Source organism: Chroicocephalus ridibundus, chromosome 12, assembly GCF_963924245.1.
Source record: "Chroicocephalus ridibundus chromosome 12, bChrRid1.1, whole genome shotgun sequence".
NCBI lineage: Eukaryota > Metazoa > Chordata > Aves > Charadriiformes > Laridae > Chroicocephalus > Chroicocephalus ridibundus.
In genome coordinates, this window is record NC_086295.1 from 12,056,358 (window position 1) to 12,074,509 (window position 18,152).

At 61.2% G+C, this 18,152-nt stretch overlaps 2 protein-coding genes across 3 annotated transcripts; one reads left to right on the forward strand and one right to left on the reverse strand.

The window, feature by feature from the left end:
- Window positions 1-2,140: 2,140 nt before the first annotated feature.
- Window positions 2,141-15,130, reverse strand: LOC134522303 (uncharacterized). Of its 2 annotated transcripts, XM_063349850.1 has the most exons (6): window positions 14,453-15,130; window positions 14,143-14,312; window positions 11,402-11,762; window positions 10,369-10,569; window positions 4,195-5,167; window positions 2,141-3,684 (listed from the first exon to the last, which is right to left on the reverse strand). In XM_063349850.1, exons 2-5 carry the CDS (start codon window positions 14,273-14,275, stop codon window positions 4,960-4,962), a joined length of 903 nt encoding a protein of 300 aa, XP_063205920.1. In that variant the 5' UTR covers window positions 14,276-14,312; window positions 14,453-15,130; the 3' UTR covers window positions 2,141-3,684; window positions 4,195-4,959. The 2 variants fall into 2 exon arrangements, with proteins under 2 accessions (XP_063205920.1, XP_063205919.1); XM_063349849.1 differs by lacking the exons at window positions 11,402-11,762; window positions 14,143-14,312; window positions 14,453-15,130 and having other exon boundaries at window positions 7,213-11,137.
- On the forward strand, window positions 11,081-18,130 carry DBNDD2 (dysbindin domain containing 2). The gene is made up of 4 exons (XM_063349847.1): window positions 11,081-11,216; window positions 15,983-16,138; window positions 16,610-16,753; window positions 17,537-18,130. The coding sequence occupies exons 1-4, from the start codon at window positions 11,174-11,176 to the stop codon at window positions 17,743-17,745; spliced, it is 552 nt and encodes a 183-aa protein (XP_063205917.1). The 5' UTR covers window positions 11,081-11,173; the 3' UTR covers window positions 17,746-18,130.
- The last annotated feature ends 22 nt before the right edge of the window (window positions 18,131-18,152 follow it).

The window sequence follows — 18,152 nt, forward strand, 5'->3', positions numbered from 1 at the left end:
TTATTAAGACCTATACTAACCGTCTGGGGAAGCTAATAAATATTTCTATATGGACCTTGAGATTTATCTCACCTTTGTCCGCACTGTTGAGAATTTATGAATCTGAAGTCACTTACTCTCCCTCTTGCCTGGGAGTGGGACGTGACACAGGGCAAGGAGGGCTTTGCTCCGGGCTTCAGCTCTGGGCACGGCCCCGGCTAAAGCAAGGCAGAACCAGAAGCAAAGACCTGAGCGTGGCGAGGTTCAAAGCCTTAAACATCAGCACCTACAGCTCCAAAACCTTCTCCCCTCATCCTTGTACCTGCCATTCCCAAGGATGTCATGGCCCTCGGGTGATCAGTTTGCATTTTGCAGCTCTGCGGCCCCATCCTGGCTCGTGCCCCGTCCCTCCCTTTCCTTTCCCTCCAGCAGCAAGGCCAGCAGCAGGTTTCCCGCCTGCTTTGATGGCATCACGGCAGGGGTCGATCCTGGCAGAGCTCACGCTTGGCTGGGGACCCCTTTGCTCTTGGGGCCACCACTCTCCAGCAGCCCACGAACCCCGCTGGTGCCCAGGGACGTCCCCTCCGTCAGCCGCATCCCATCTGTGCACAGGGACCCCCTGCCCCCGGGGCGCCCGTGCCAGCACCCCCAGCCGCCTCCAGCCCCGCCATCCCCGAGACACTGGAACCACAACTCTGCAAACGCCGCGGGTGCCCAAACAAAGGCAAAGAGAACGGGTGTGAAAAACATGAACACAACTCTTTATTAACAACAACACAACTACCTACAACTACTGACAAAAACACAAGTAACTACAAAACACAACTATAAATACAACTGTAGAAATACAACTATATAAATACTATATACATACAACTAGAGAAATACAACTAGAGAAATACAACTATATACATCTCCTCCTCTTCGTAGCTCTTGTATGTTGCCTCGAACTCCCACACGTCTGCTGCCCCTGGAAGAAAAGCAAGCGGCACGGCCGTTTGGCTAACGAGCAGCGCCTCACCCAGCAGAGCTGGGGCTTCCCGAGCCGGCTCAGCGGCAGCAGCTCCTTCACGTCGGGCTTCACCCTGATGGGCATTCGATGGCCACAGCCCTGGGACACGCTGGGGACAGCGGGACTCTGCCACCAGCGCTGAGCCCCACCTGGGCTCGGGCACACACTTGCCTGTCCCGGCCCTAAGGAACCGCTCCCAGCCCAAAGTGGACGGGGGCTCAGGGCAGCGCGGTGGGGGCGGTTGTGCCACCAGCACGAGGGCAGCGGCTGCCGTGTCCCTGCAGCGGGGACCACCCACCCCAGCCCCAGCCCCAGCCCCAGCCCAGTGGCAGGAGACCCTCCCTCCCTCCGGGCAGTGCATGGCGAGCACGTGCCTGTCCTCCTGATGGCTGGTCCACATCCATCGCCTCCTCCTCCTCCACATCCACCTCCATCTCTTCCACTTCCTCCTTCTCGTCAACCTCCATGTCTTCCTCCATCTTCACAGTCTCCTCCGCAGCCTCCAGCACAAGTTCTAACATCCTAAGACAAGAGGCAAGCAGAAAAGTGCATTGGTCCTGCCCTGCCCAGCCAAGTGGACCCGTGGGACAGGGCTCTCCACACCCCTGCCCCTCTCGCTGGCCAGGGAGAGCCGTGGCCACAGCCCCAGCAGGAGCTGGCTGGACCTGGGCAGCTCCTTGGCCACCAGCACCCACCAGCACTGGCGCCCCAGTGCCTGCAGCTGGAGGCTCCTGTACTTCTGCGTCTTCATCATTTTGGTGATTCTCATGGTCTTCTGGATCTGATGGTGCAGAGAGGGCAGGGGTGAGTGGCCCTGCTCCCTGCCCCATGGGGCCCTGAGCACACAGCCCGGCCAAGGCCCCCCCCCTGCACAGACCCCGGCCCTGCGCCTGCCTGGGCGCCCCGAAGCTCCTTACTCGGTGCAGGTGGCCTTTGGGCTCGGCGCTGCTCCGCTGGCAGGGCTCAGCTCCCACGGCTCCAGCCTGGAAAGGGGCAGCGCAGGCACCGGCTCAGGCTCCGGCCAGCACCCGCCTGCTCCCGCCGAGCATCCCTGCGGCACCAGCCCGGGGCAGCCTGGGCTGTGTGTGGGGACGTGTCCCCCCGGCGCAGGGATGCTGCATCCCAGCAGGGCATGAGCAGCCCAGAAGGGCTTCTGCCAGCCCCTGGCCTTGCAGGGGTGGGGGGAGAGGGCGAGACAAGCTCCCGGCCCCCGACCACTGCTTGGTGCCCACCTCCGGGGAGCAGGGACGTACCTCTGCCAGCGCAAGCATCTTCTTCAGCACCTTCATGATGCCAGTGGTATGGCAGCAGGTAGAGAGACAACAGTGATGGGCTCAGGAAGGAAGGAAGAGCCGAAGGGGTGTGGGTTCAAATGTTGGGATCTGGCGGGAAAAGCTGGGGCGTTGTCTCAAGGCAGCAGGCACGTGGCAGAAGGGCTGTGGGTTGATAGGCTGGGATCAGGCGGGAAAGGCTCGGGCGTGGTTTCAAGGCACCAGGCGCATGACAGAAGGGCTGTGGGTTCAAAGGTCGGGATCAGGCAGGAAGGGCTGGGCTGCGGGTTCAAGGCAGAAGGAGCGGGGCAGAAGGTAAGTGTTGGGCACAGGGCACAGGGGATTCCTTGTGCCCGTCGCCGGGGGCTGGCTCTTGCAGCTGGAACACGGGCCATGGCAACAGGATTTCCAGTGACAAGCTACACAGTGGGGATGAGGATGATGCCTTCATGGGCTGCAGATCCATGGGGAATGTTGGGGAATTTTTGTTACCCCTCAAGGCAAATTCAACACACTTCTGTGCTTAAAAATAAAATAAAATGAATGAACACGGTGCTGGGCAGAGTCCTGCCGCCATCACTGGTTCTTCATCGAATCCCCAGAGATGTGTCACCAGCAGATCCCTTATCCCCACTTGTCCCAGCACCCATCCCTCAGTGGTGGCATGGGGCACCTCAGCCCGGCCATGGGTCCATCCCCCAGCCCAGCTCTGCTGCCCAAATGGGGCTCCTGAGCACCCCCAGCCCGAGATGGCTGCAGGACAGTGCTGGGGCTGCCTCTGCTCTCCTCCCCGAGGGAAAACCCCCTCCCTTGCAGGGATTCCTGCTGCTTCTGCCATCCCTGCTGCCGGCCAGCGCAGCCCCTTCTGCTGCTGGGCCGCCTTGCCCTCCACGCCAGGGCATTCCTTGGTCACAAGTTCCCACAGCTGAGCAGTTACAATCCCAGTTTCCCCTTCAGAGATGAGCCTGGGAGGGTGACACAGCTCAAGGCTCACCTGGGAGTGGGGTTCCCCCTCCCGAGTGCAACCCCCAGCCCTGCAGTCCCAAGGGGGCAGCTCCGGCTTCCCCTTCTCCTCAGCTCCCGACACCCCCTTGTGGGGCCCAGGGAAGGGGACACGGGGCAGCCCAGGACACTGGGGTGGGCAGAGGGGACCTGCCAGCCCCCCGTCCACTCCTCACCACCTCCTCTCGGAGCAGCTCCAAGCTGCAGAAGGGCCAGGGCGTAGGGCCAGCTCCACGGGGCGAGGACCATCTCCTTCACTCTTCCATCATCCCACGAGCAGCCAGAGAGCCATCCCACACTCTCCCAACTTCCTCCAGCTCACACACGGCTGTGGGGGGTGGAATTCATCCCCATCCGACCTCTGGATGCAGGCGGCAGTAGGACATGGCTGTGCCCAATGTGCCCAACACACACCGAAGGCTGCCGAGGAAAGGACAAGATGTGCTGCCATGAGCATGTGGCAAGGACTGCCTGCTTTAAGAATGATCTAAAACCGCTCAGGAGGGTTGAACTCAGACATCCCTGTGTGCGTTTGCACACAGACTTCATGCACACAGCAGCACCCCCCCATCCCCACCGGCATTTCCCTGCTGGAAGCTCCCCCTCCTTCCCCGCTTGCCCCGGCTCCCTGAGCCCTGGGATGTGCCCACGGTGACTCACAGCAGCAGCCAGTGGCTCTCAGGGTGGTGGCAGGAAAGGCCAGGGAGTGCATTTGCTGCAGAGGCAGAGGGGGAAGCGCTGCCGGCTGCATCCCTGGGAGTCGACCACCCTGATCCTGCCACCAGGGTCCCTGGGGAAGGGGAGAAAAGGATGCTCCCAATGGCATCACCTTCCTGCTGCTCTTGGAGAGGAGGAAAACCAAGCTGGCCCTGGGGCAGGACTAAAAGGCTGGCAAGAAGCAGCACAGCAGAAGCAGGAGGTTGTCCCTACCTTGCATGGTACGTCATCAGCTCCTCTTCTCCTCTGCACTGCTTCTGGCCCTGGGCATCTCTCACAGCCCTGTCTTCTCCTCAGCACCATGCCAGTGATCCCTCGATGCCTTTGAGCTGAGGCTGTAGGACCTTGCCAGTGCTTGCCCGCAGTCTGACAGTCTGTCCCACATCACCGTCTCGGTGTACATCCTCGCTGCCATCCCCTGCTCGCGGTACCGAGATGACTGTGAGCAGCACTTTGCCAAGTCAGGGAAGGCGTTTTCACCCAGCCGTGCTTAACCACAAACCAGAGGCAGAGCATGTGCCTTAAATGTCAGGGGTTGGAGGTGGTGTTTTTGGCTCTCCTCCTCCTCTCACCTCCCCTGTGGCTGAGCAGGGCCCAGGGGGGTCTCGGGACCCTGGGCTTCTGAGATGGCCATGGGGCTGAAGCCACATCGGGATGCCCAGCGCTTGCACGGCACCAGCTGCATGGGCAATTTCCCAGTGCCACCCTCTGTTCTGCTGGATCCCCACATAGCAGCATCGGTGGAGTCACCTTGGGGAAGGCTGCAACCCACCAGTCCTGTGTTCCCAGCCGCCTCCAGCTCCAGCCCTCTTCCCACCCCATGGGTTCAGGTTTCCCAGGACGAGGGGCTGCAGCGCGTACCTGGCCGGGCTCCCCCCTCCTCTCCTGCGGCTGCTTCGAAAGGTGGCAGGGAGAGCGGGAGCGCCTGTGCAAGCAGCCTCCCATGCTACCCTGTGGGGTGACCTTCTCCAACAGTGCTCAGTGCCTGTGGCACAGCGCAGGAGACGGGACGAGCTCCCGCACCCTCTGGCTCAGCCTGGCGAGGAGGTAAGGGCTGCACCGACCCCTTGCCCAGGTGGGAAGGGTCTGTCCATGCTGGTGAGGGGTCCCGGTTGCGGGGCAGGGTGCAGGGAGCACGTGGCTCAGCTCCTTGCTCACTGAGTTGGGAGGCAATGGGGTGTCCATCCTGCAGAAGGGAATAACACGCATTTGGGGGAAGCCCAGAGCTTGGCAGAACTGTGCCGGGTCGAGCGGGAGGGAGAGGCAATGCCACCACCTCTGCAGCAGGCTTGGGCGCATGGCTTTGCACCAATTTGTCCCTGCTCCAGGCTTCGCTGGGGCCAAGGATGCAAAGCTCCCGTTCCACAGGGAAGGAATCTCTCCCTTCAGAGACCCCCACGGACAAGCAGGGAAGTTGCAGACCCCATTCGAGGGCTGACTCTGCACAGCCAGGACGGAGCTGCAGAGCAGGGCCATGGCACAGCCCTGCTCAGAGCTGGCTCACGCTGCTTTTCCGTTAAAGCCACCTGAGTTTTAAAGCTGATGGGGGGAAAAAAAGCATGATTATGGCAGAAAAAAGCATCCTGCGTGTCAGGGGCTCCAGCATTAACTCTCATTGTGTTTGTAGCCGCTGTGGCAGTAAATAGAGCCGGTGGGATTTCCCCAGTGTGGGGAGCACCCGCAGGGCAGCCGGGGCCGGGAGCTCTTCGCAAAGAGACAGGAGGCGAAACCCGTGGGGGTGGTGGGAACTGCAGCTGAAGCTCAGAAAGCCAGACGGGTATCGTAGCACCAGGCAAACCCCTGCAACAGCCCGGGCCTCTCTGACACACCATGGCTTCACCTCCCTCCCTTGCCTCACCTTCTATCACCTCACCTTCCCTCCCTTCCCCTCCCCTCCTCTCACTGTACCCCTGTACAAGGGGGTTCAACCCCTTGTCCTTGCATCTGTTCTGCCTCCTGCCTGACCTGGCCATGGGTCACATCAACCCCGACCCCTAGAAGCGTCTTTTCTTATCCCTCATTACCCCTCCCCACATACCCCACAGTGCCCCCAAGATGTCACAGTGAGATGGGGACAGGAGCCAGCCCAGCCTGGCCCTGCTCCTCTTCGTCCATGGATGGGCACCAGCCTGGCTCAGAGGTGCCACAGCAGCCCCACAGCATCTGCAACCCTTAAAGGCTGCAGGGACAAGCCAGTCCCAAGGGCACTTCCCTCCAATGCCATCGTGCCTAATGCTCTCAGGACGCAGAGAATGATGCTGCCAGCCCAGGATCCCTGCCAGCACCTGGTGTTCCCCATCCCCTCTAACCCTCTGCTCGGTACTCTCCTAGATGATGCTGCTCTCGGGGTGGGACAGGTGAAGCAGCATTGCTGGGACCTGCCCACAGCCCACGCAATGCCCCAGGACACGGGGCTGCCCGACGGCAGCGAGAGCAGACCCCTCGCAGGACGGCTCAGCCTGCCCCCAAAGAAGCGGGAGCTGATGGAGAGGAAAGCCCTCCTGGCCGAGGGCAGCCCCGAGCAGCCCATCTCTGGCAATGCCATGGCAGCCACCCTCTGCCAGCAGCAACCACAGGCGAGTTCCAGCCGGGGCATGCAAGGGATGCTGACAGCGTGGCGGGCACTGCCGATGGGGCAGCACTGGGTTGTGGCAGCCTCCGGGCACCGCGGCTGCCTGTGGAAGGGGCTGGGGCACCTCCGACCCTGAGGATTCCCCGCAAAACTATCACAGAACCAGGAGCTGCCAGCACACTGTGGGCTGGACATCACTCAGCAGGCGGGCCAGAGGGCTGGGGACAGCGGTGGCCCTGCCAGGGCACTGGTCCCCAGCCAGCCCTATTGTACCTTCAGGGGATGAGACCACGGGGGGGACAGAGCTGGGTGGGGGCTCTCCCAGCCACACCATTGCCCACAGCCTGCATTACGCAGGCACAGGTGTATTACGGACTGCCTGCCCCCGGTTTGGCAGTGGGTATGAACGAGCTGGGCAGGGAAAGGGCCAGCTGCAGGATGCTGCGGCTGCCCCAGTCACGCTGCCTGTGACCTGCTCAGCAGCCAGGCATCACCCCCCCAGCCCCTCGGAGCCCCCCAGCCCCTCACCTCAGCCTTCAGCCGGCGCTGCCCCTCTGGAGCCACCTCCCAGGGCTGTTTCCCCACATGGGAAGGGCAAGGAGAAGCCACCTGCCAACAGAAGGGACATCCCCAGGATGCCCACACCAGCCCCTACCCACCTTTCTGCCTCCATCTTGCTGTCTCCCATGGGACCATCCCATGCGTTGGTCTATTCCCGGCCGCTCTGCCCTGTGGTCGCGTACTGGCAGCGCCGAACCCCATCCCTTGCTGGTGAGTTCTGGTCCCTGCTGCTGCCGATGGCGAGCACGGCCTTCACGCTGCCCCACTTCCAGCAAGGCTCCCTGACAGCGCTGCCCGGGGGCCGGCAGAAGAGGGTGGAGGACCTACAGGTGGAGGATTTCCTGGGGTGCACAGCAAGCGCGGAGCCGCACCTCAGCCCCTGTCTGGTGCAGGGCATCTGGAGGAGCCCGCACCCCGGCTTTGCCTGCCTACAGGTCTGCCTCGGGGACCAGGACAGGCAGGTGCATAAGGTACTGTCCTACGGAGAAAAGAGGACACTGGGGGAGCAGGGGACCCCCTGCCCACCTTGCCCAAACATGCAGGGTACGTGGTGGTCACCAACAGAAGCAACTGTCCTTTACCCATCCGCAGCTCTTGTTACCCAAAGCAACTCCATGGGCTCTGCAAATGTCCTTGCAGAGCGGTACCAGCCAGCCCTAAGCGGCTCCTGGCCTCCTGATGGTGCTGGTTCTCAAAGCCAGGCTGGCCCAGTCCCTTCAGCGAAGGGGGTCACTGGCCAGGGAGGGCTGGAGTGGGTGAACCCAGCTCTGCCACTGACATGCTGCATGGCCTTGGTCATCTCCCTTGATGCAGAACGATAAAAAGGCGCTGTGGGGTCCAGCGGGGCTGGTGGGTTTACCAGGGGCAAACGCCCAGTGGCTGAGCATGGTTACCAGCATGACTGGGAAGGAGCCAGCTGCCCAAACTGTGGGGCAAGCAGGCAAGAGCAGATGGCAGGGGGCTGCTCCCACCCCAGCCTGATGCAGGAGCTCTCCTCGCTCTGCCCAGGTGGCTGCAGAGGTGCTCCAGGAGTACCCCTTCTTCGCCAAGGGCTGGGGCTGGGTGTCCTGCTGCCCACACATGACCTCCTAGCTCTACCAGCTCCCATGCCAGCAGCTGGCCATTGGGGATGTCTGCATGGTGTGGAGCCTGAGGATGCAGGGATGCGACACCCCCGGGGCTTGTCAGGAGCCTCCCCCTGGCACCACACAGGGACCACTAGAGCCAGGACTGGGCTCCCCTGCCTCCGGGCAGGACATGGCCAAGGAGTCAGCCGGCTCCTGGCATGGAGCGGTGCTGTGAACCCCGGCCAGGCGGCACCTCGGCACTGCCCGGCTCCCCCCGCCTTGCCTCCCTCCCCGTCCCTGCCGAGATGCTCATTGCTCAGCAGCCACATTCCTTCGAGGGTGTTTATGGCTTTTCTGTCTCCCCGCTGTCCCAGGCTAAAAATCGCCCCTTTTAAGGGAGCCGCAGGACTGCGGGTCACTGGAGCCTTGCCAGCTGCGGGCTGCTCCCCTGCAATCTATCGCCTCATTTACTGGGAAAGCAGCCTTGTCCTGGTTTTCTCTTGACTCCACAATTTACTGATGGAGTCAAGCTGCAGCTCACTCTCAGCCCCGTCCACGCACGCCTCCTAGAGAATAAGATCTATTTTTCACCAGCAAGTGATTCACCTGCCTGGCACTGGTTCACCTTTCCCTGAGCAGCCAGCTCCTCCCCAGCTCCATCCACAGCCCACAGCTCCCTGACTCACCTCCCAAATCTCTAATAAACCTGAGCGGGAAGGGCTGGGGGAACAAGTCACGTTACATTTCCTCCCGCTGACGGGTGCGCTTTGATGCTGGCTCCCCTGGGGACTTTTGGCAGGAGCTGAGCTCTGTGTCATGGAGAGGAGAAGAGGCATCATTCCTACCTGAGCTTGTGACCCGGATCTCCAGGGGACACCACCCAAGGACGTGGGCATTTGCGGTTAGGGCAAGGGCTGTTGACACAAGACAGTGCCATCAGCCTGTGCTGGAGGCACAAGGGAGGCTGGGAACAGCCGAGGGAGACCCTGCAGATATTTGGCAAGGCTTAATCTTAGGGCTCCCTACCAGAAGTGGAGGCTCTCCACCGTCTTCAGCGTCACCTCTGTCCCTTCTCACCTTTTGGCCAGGGGCAGGCACGCTTGGCCATGAGCGAAAAAAAAAAAAAATCATTATGTGGAGCTGGCTTGCCTGCGTTCGTTTAATTGGAATAAAATGGGTGCCCCGCTGAGCGGCACGGCTTGTGCTGAAGAGCCTGGATGAGTCAGGCTCCATGCCGATGATATCACTGCCCTTCCAGCCCCCTCCCAGGAAGGCAAGATGGAGGGGCCGCAGCAGCGGGGGGCCTGGGAGCGTGTCACTCTGCACGGGTGGCACCCACACACACCGTTCCCACGGTGGGGACTCAGGCTGCAGCGAGCCCCAGGGAACTCGGGGTGCTCGGGGGACTCATGCACAGAAACAGCCTCCACGCCTCGTGGTAGTAACTGGTGCCAATTGACACAGACATGTCACATAGCAGAGACCTGAGCTAATTCCCCGGCCCTGTTTCCTCGCCTCCCCGCCGGCAGGGCAGGGCAGGGCAGGGGGTCAGCAGGGACAGTGGCGAACGGGTGATGCTGCCCGGAGGCCATGCCAGACCCCACAGAGCTGTGCGTGAACCGGAGCCCGCAGGTACCCAGCAGAAATTTACTCCTGCAGCCCCTCAGAGACCGAGCCCCGCCTCCTGCTACACCAGCCTGGCGCCCCCCCCCAGCTCTCCAGGGCCAAACCACAGTGCCGGCATCCCACGCTCAGGTGGAAACTGTCAGGGAGGGTTGAGGGTGTTTTTTGGATAAGGATAAACTTTCACATGAGCAAAGCTCATCCCCCGGAACCACTGCCACGTGCGTGAGCTGATGCCAGTAGCTATGGGCAAATGCACAGGGTGCGGGCACCGGGTCCCCAGGACAAAACCAGTTTTGGGCAGCAGGAGCTCCCAGGAGACAAGGGGGGACAGCAAAGCAACAGTAGCCAAAACAGAGCTGGGACACAAACAATACCCAGTTATCTTTAGTCATCCAGACAGTGAGACAAACGCATTGGGAACGGGACATGCCACAGACACTGGAAACTCCCTTTCAGCCAGAGAAAAGGGCAGAGTGGATGCCCCCCCCCCCGGCGTCCCGGCTCGGCGGTGACCATGCTGCGGGCAGAGCTGGCGCTGGGCACGGCGAGGCACTGACTCACCCTGCTGAGATACAGGAAGGAGGCGGGCGGCCAAGTCCACTTCTCTGGCAAGGAGCAGCCCTGGTGTGCAGGGCTGAACGTGGGAGAAAACATCCCACATTGGCATCTGCTGGGGGCTGAGGGTCTGAGGAGGCCAGGGGCGAGCTGGGGAGGGAGCCCACGGCCCATCCACGCAGTGTGCTGTCGTCTCTCCTGCGTGATCTGGGTGTTTAAAGAAGAAAAACGGGGAAAAAAGCAAGGACGAATGGTAACTGTGCTCCCTGCCCAGGCACAGAGACCCCAGCCCTGCCCACCCCCTCCACAGGTGGCAGACCACCAGCAGCCCGGCGCTGTGGGGCACGCAGCTCTGCCTGGGGCTGCTGTGGATGGGGGGGGACCCTCTGCAGAGACCCCTCCTTGGGGACCAGGGACCCCCCACTTGGGGACTCTCTATGGCCCCCGTGAAGACCGGGTACCGTGCATGGAGACCCTGGGGACCAGCCACCCTGCACGGGGACCCTCTGCAAAGACCCTCCCTAAGGACCGGGGAGGGGCCGTAGGACTCCCGCAGCCGGCCCCGGTGGCCCCCGGTAACGGCGGGCAGCCGTGGGCCGGAACCCCGCTCAGAGCAGCAGCCGTTCGGCGGCGCCGCCGCGATGCCGCGGGGTTGGGCGCGCTGGCACCGCCCCGCGCAGCGCCCAGCGCCGCCCCGCAGCGCGCAGCATGGGCGAGCGGCGGCGGCGGCGAGCGGCGGGGGGGTCGGCAGCCCCGAGCTGAGCCCCGACCCCATCCCACCCGGTGGCAGCAGCAGCCGCCCGCCCGCCGCATGTCGGGTCCCGGGGCGCAGAGCCGCAACCGGCGGCTGCCCGGTAAGTGCCGGTGGCGGGAGGCGCTTGGAGGGAGGGGAGCGGGGATCAGCACCGGGGGGGGCGTGCAGGGCTGGGGCTGCCCATATCCCCCCCCCCCGGAACACCCCTTGCAAAGCAGCCGTACCCCCCCCCCCCCCGCTTCCACCCGCCGAACCCCCAGCCCCGGACGCCCCCGATGCACCAACCTGCTGTGCCGGCAGCGCTCCCCGGGCTGCTTTGGGCTTCCCCGGGAGGCTCCGTGCCTGGGATGGGGATGCTCGGGACCCCCCGGGACACCTGCTGGGAAGTGGCTGAGCTCGGGGACCTGTTGGGCCACAGGCTTGTGGCGGAGTGGCACTGGCATCCCTCGGAGCCCCCGGGAGGAGCGGATCCCCCGTGGGGTTGAGAGGAAGAGGAGGCTGAGCAGAGCAAACACATCGGTGAGCGGCGGCCGGGGTGACAGGGGGATTGTGGGGGGACAGCCTGCCATGGATCCGTGCCCGGGGCTTGGACACTGTTCCTCGGGCGCCGCGCTGCTCTCCCGGCTTTCTCGTCCTTGGCTTCTTTCTGCTCGAATCGAAGCAGGGGCCCGTAAATAGCAGGGTCTTATGACACAGCCTCTGCTGGGGAAGGAGCTCTGGGCGGCAGGGATATTTTTAGTGCTGAGACGCAGGGGATTTGGAGATTGCTTGGAGAAGTGCAGGCGATGAAACCGCTGCACAGACAGGGGTTACGAGGTGCCATGTCCTCCCTCTCTAGTTTTCTATCCCCCCCCAGCTTTTCCCAGCAAGCAGCTCTGCCAAAACCACTGCCTCCCTCGCACTCGCCTGGTGCATTTCCTCTCACTGGGGCTACGGCTATTTTTTGCTGTGCTGCAACACGAGGTCAGACGTGCCAATCGAGAAAAGACCGTGCAGGGAATTAACGCTCAGGCAGCCAGCATGTGCAAGCATCCCGACTTAGCATGGCCTGACCCTGCACGATTCTCTGGGGCATTCCCAGCTCTCCACTCCAGCCGCTTCTCTGAAGGCTAAAGGAGCTGAAAGCCCTTGGGATTTACCCTTGTCCCGCAGCAGTTTTGCTGGGGCAGCGTGATAGGGAATGGCTTGCGATCTCTGCAGGGCTTCCTGGAAGATACTATGGCAGCCAAGGAGCTGCGTCTTCTTCCCCCACTCGATCTCCTTACAGCACTGCGCGCAGGGGCCAGGAGGGCAAGGCGCAGTCCGGCAAGCCGGGCAGCGGTGGGGTGCCCCGGGCCTCTCTGGAGGAGCGGAGTCAGGGGATCAGGCTCTGGGAAAGTGCAGGGAGAAGAGCAGAATTTGGCTGGGCCAGCCTGCCCCAGCTCGTCTCATTCACCAGGGAACTGGCCCATCCTGGGAGGAACCCCTCGCTTAAACTCTGCTCACCTTCCCATCACCCCCTGTCCCTTTCCACTGCCCAGATTATTTTTCAGGACCTTCTTTAAATCCCTCAAAATCTCTGCAAGGTACTGCAGAGCCATGGCCTCAAGAAAAAGCCGTCCCCATCCCCTCTTGGCCTTGTGCCTCCACTAACAAGCCTTCTCCCACCCCCAGATACGCCCCTCCTATTCACCAGCACAGAGGGGGAGTTGTACTGGGATCCCACAGGCCAAAGAGGAATGAAAAACGCATTCCCTCCCAGCGGAAACGCAGCCAGATAATTGAACCGTGCTCCGCTCCCAGCCCAATACTGGGTCAGAGAACACCCTAAAATGGTGATCCCGGCACCCTTAAGCCCTGCCTGGCCTTCGCCCCATGCTAAACACACCCCAGGAGTTGCTCCTCTCCCAGCTCATTTCAGCGAAGCGGTGGATGGGAGAGTTCGTAGCGGTTTGCTTCGCGGCCAGCCCTCCCGTGCCTTTCCCTACCACAGAGGTGGCCATGAGCCCACACCATGGGAAGGTTGGCTCCTTGGCGTGCCCCAGCAGGGCAGAGGGACCAGTGGGGCTGGCATCCTTGCCCGCAACCCACCCTGCAGGCAGCTGCTTGGGAGCAGGCAAGAAGGAAATCCCTGCCTGCACCTCCTGGGGGAGATCCTGCCCTGCCCGTCCAGCCTCTGCACCAGCGTTTGGCCCCAGTTCCTCTCCGAGCTGCGCTGGCTAATGAGCCATGAGAGCCGGAAGGATTTGAAGGCAGCGGGGTGCTCGGTGCCATCGCAGCCGCGCTGGGCGGTTCAGCCAGCAGGGAAGAGCCTGGCTCTGAATGCTGATAAGCCTCCAGCCCCTTGGCTGAGCAGGCTGTAGTAATAACCATGACAATAGTAATAAAAGCCAGGCCACCAGCAGGTACCGACAGATCCCCCACGGTGCACAGGGGCTGCTTTGTGTGTGCGAACGTGTCCAGCAGTGGGAACATGCCAGCCGGATGAGACAATCCCCGCGACTGACAGCCGGGGAGTGTGACCGGCCGTCACATGGGGAAGGGCCGCGGCAGGGAACGCTGCTCTCCTTTATTTCCCCGGCAAGCGTTGCTGAGAGGCGGCTACACTAGCAGGGCTGTTCGCTCCCCCCAAGCCCGGAAGAGCCCCGGGAGGGGGGAAGGCTCCGTCCCCGACTCTCACCACGGTCACGGGTCAGGCAGGGCCGGGCACAGCCCAGCTGCCGTCTCCCGCTGTCGGCATTCCTTACATAATGGGATCTCAGTGCTCGTGCCCGACTCTCCGGCAAGAGCTCGAAAACAAGTTCATAAACAGGTCCTGCTAATTTCTCCTGCGAGAGAAAACCTGGCGCCCACAGGAATGCTGCCACCAGCACCCGTCCTGACTCTCCCAAGCACCCTTACCTTGAGTATCGGTCACGTGCAGATGGGCAGTGAGAACATTAATGGCACAGATCAGTCATGCCCAAGGCACTTCGGGCAGTGCCCACTAGCATTTTGGTTTATTTTGTATTTGCACTGCAGGGGGATTTAGAGATCCTCCTCCTTACCTCCACGCTGGGGTCCCTTTGGCAAGATGCCACACGGAGAGCCAGTCTGTCGCCCTGAATCTGGGAGCCAGTGCAGCCTCTGTCCTGAGTCCAGCGGCTCTCCGTGGTGTGGTGAACCACAGTGGTTTGCCATGGATCCGGCAGAGCTGGGCTGGGAGGCAGATCTCTGCCTGGAACAGATGGGACAGGGCTGACTCCAGCTGCTGAAGGGAGCCAGCTCCATAATCAGTGCCTTGGTCACCCCCTCCTTGTCCCTGCCTCCATTCTCTTTTGCAGATAGCACAGGGGAAGCAGGAAGTTTTTGCCTTACCCCAGCAGTGATGCGATGCAGCCTTGCAAGAAAAGCTTCACTGGCACGGTGCGTCCACCACCATAGCTGTTAGCCGAGGCACTGCACAGCACACCGAGCCTCCACACCAGAGCAGGCACCCAGTGTTTGGGTCAGACATACCAAAGCAAAGGCCCCTTCAGGTAGCCAGGATCACCACCCTGGGCATTGCAGGAAGACGCCGAGCAGCCAGAAGAGGACCAGAGCCTCTTCCAGAAAGCGCATGGTGACTGGCCCTGAGTCACAGTACATCCCCATGCTGTGCTGCAGGCGCAACCTGGCCTCCCAGGGCAGGCGCCTGCAGACGATGGGGTTTAGCTGAAAGATGACCCAGAAACGGGGTGCACAGGAGTCCTGGAAGGGCTCTCGGGAAGATGTGCCATTGACCTCCAGGACTTCTCACCAGGCCCACCGCCTCTCTCCCGTTTGGGTCCTATGCTGCTACATATTGCTGACAGCCAGCCCCGCTGCTGTCGTCGCCCCCGCTCCTGCCAGACAGGGTGGGGATGCTGCTTGCTCCGTTCCCTCCTCCCCAGCTTGGAGGAGCGGAGGGTTTGGGCCATGCTTAGGCAGAGCAGAGGATGTTTGTTTGGTTTCCTTGGTTACTGCACTGCCTGCTCCAGTAATCACATTTTCCTTGTGCTGGCTGGGCCAAAAGCAGCAGAGGAAATCTGGAATGGCTGAGGTCAAACACCAGCCTGGGAACAGCCGGGGCCACCAGCCACAGCCCCTCTGTGCCATTGGGTCCTTGCTGTTGTGGGTACCCAACTTGAAAGGGAGGTACCAGGCCCAGGGATGCAGCAACAAGCTCCTTCAGCAACAGCCCGAGGGCTCCCATCACTCCCTCCCGTGCGAGCCAGGGACACAGGCAGCGGCGCTGAACTGCAGGAGGAATTACAGGAATGAAAATGTTTGTGCAGGCAGAAGCCAAGCTGGCTGTGCAAGCAGAGGATGTGAACGGGGGAGCCTGCGAGCGTGGGTGCGGCTGTATTTATAGTGACGGTGGTGGCAGGGGTGCGCGTGTGCAGGGGTGACAGGGCTGCTGATGCCTTTTATTCCTTATGCATCCCTCAGCCCAGAAAGCCTGGAGCACTAACGCCAGTTCTTGTCACTGGGAATTTCCCCTGCTTGTTAGCGTTCACAGACAACCCTCTGTTTTGTAGCAAGAAAACTGAAACCTAAACATGTGCAAACCATGGCTGATCTCATAACAACACCCTTTCCCTCCTCGATAATTCACTTCAGCAGTCGTGAATGCAGCATATGAGCTCCCCACTCCTGGGTGCCCTGCGTCTCAGAAGCAAGATCTGAGGCTCCAGCACAGCAAGTGCTGGTGACGTTGCCGTTCCGGCGTGTAACGTCTATTCATGGTGACTAAATCAATGTGTGCTGGTAAAGCAGAGCAGAAGGGAATCACCAACCCCCCAGCACAGCCGTACTGCTGTGAGCTGGGACAGGCAGAAGGGCTCAGACAGCCCTGCCTGGTCCAACCCTCCTCACCTTTCTCCCCAGCCGACATGGAGCAGGCACAACGGAGCCTGGATGCAGAGCAGATGCAGCAGCAGCAGCTGAAACTACGGGACCGGCAGAAGTTCTTTGAGGAGGTTTTCCAGCATGACGTGGATTTCTTCTTCCCTATGTCTCACCTGCAGATAGAGCATCGGAGACGTAAGTGGTGCAGGCACCATCACGGGGATAGGGGTGTTTCAAGGGAACAATGACACGGGCGTTAGAGATTGGTGGGACATCTCCAGTCTAAAGGCGGCTGGGGACACGCATGTCCTGCACTGAGACAGGACCACACACGCTGCATGTGGGTGTGCTGTGGATTACTCACACCACTTAACTGAAGTCACTGCACATGGGTACCCAGGCTGGCGCCCTGCATAGTCACTGCCTTCAGACAGGCTCCTCCAGGCAGCAGTTTGGGGTGGGCACAGGGACTGCAGCGAGACAGCAGGGCCTTCCAGAGGGATGTTTTAAGGAACATGATTTTCTTGGGGGCCTCTTACCAGCAAGTAGAATTCCATTTCCCATGGCAAGCCTGCCCTCTCTCCTCGGGGTCTTGCCTGCACAGGGCTCACAGTGCCCTTTGCCTAGCACTAGCACTCGCCTTTTCACTGGCCTCTGCCTCTGCAGCCCCCTTAGGCAGCATTTCCTCCATGGAGGTGAACGTGGACATGCTGGAGCAGATGGACATGATGGACCTGTCAGACCAGGACACCGTGGACGTGTTTCTGGGCTGTGGGACAGAGGAGAGCAGCATTGCTGGACCCCTGCCAGGTACGTACAGTCCCCAGCTTGTTGAGGGCCAGGCTGGGAGCTCTTCCCACCCCCAGTGCCCACATGGACTTCTTCCTCAGCCCTGGCCACCCTGCGTGCAGATCCACACACACCCATACAAAGACAAACATTACATGCTGGGGTCTGTGAGGTTGGAGGACTTCACCCTGGGCTGGTCCATGTGAGGTCCTCCATAGCCCAGAGGTACAGACCCCTGTAAATACCTTACGCTGCAGAAGACAGGAGAGCCCAGGCACTTTCCATAGTCTGTGGGGCAAATTCTTTTGTCCTGAAGCTCCTCTGGAGCAGCTAGTGTCTTGTTAGGATTTCCCAGGTCCCTCCACGCTGCAGAGCTCACTGTGCTGAGGGGGAAGGCTGCAGGACCTCTCCACCTCCCAGACAGACCCCAGGGAGCTGCGCTTGGGTCCCACAGGGAAAGCCCAGGGTGCCAGCACCTTCCTCCCCATGCACACACGCTGTAGTGATTCACTGAGGCCAAGCTGAACGTCTCCTTGCCTGCTGCAGCCAATGGCCTCACACAGCATGGCTCCAAGCCGTGTTTCACGCGAGACAGAAAAGACTCCACTGCCAAAAATGGGGAAGGAATGTGCAGCACTGCCCAGAGCCAAGCCGGGGGCGTGAGGTGGGGAACAACCATGGCAGTCACATGGGGAGCAGCCTGCCTAGAAACAAGACACATGCATTGGAGGGGCTTTCCATGAAGCTTAGGGAGCAATAAACCTCCAGAAGCCTTTTTCTTTCTCTTACCGCTCTCTCCTCCAGGGGCAGATGCCAGCCAGTGCCCAGAGGAAATCACCCTCCAAGTGCCCAGTGCAGCCGAGAGCAAGTCACGCATTTCCTCCACGTCCTCAGTCTCCACGGATCTGAACAGCCTGGACACCAGCGAGGAGGGGGCCGAGACCCCTGTGGTGCAGTCGGATGAGGAGGACCTGCAGGAGGACAGTCCCAAAGAGCAGGTGGCAAGAAGCTAGCAGCTAGCTCTGCCCCACTCCCAGCCTCCTCCGTACGGACCTTCCAGCCCAGAGGAAGGAAAGCTGCTGGCACTCAGTAAACCCCATCCTGGACTGCTGCCCTGCAGGAGGAGAGAGGTGGTTTTCCCCTCCTCTCCCTTCGCAGGTTCTCCTGGCAGCCAAAGGAGAAGGAAAGGGGTATTGTAGGCTCCCAAAATTAACTCCTCAGGCTTTGCTGCTAACACTCCCTGCTTCACCCCCCCAAAATGCTCAGCATCCCACAGCCCTCCCATTCCCAGAAAGCCATTCCTTGGGATCCCAGCTCCCCATGTCCCACTGACAAAGGTCCTGTCCAGACAAGCACTTAACAATGGCATACAGAGAAATAACACTCCGATCTAAACAAGCAGTGGGTGTGCGTGTTATTG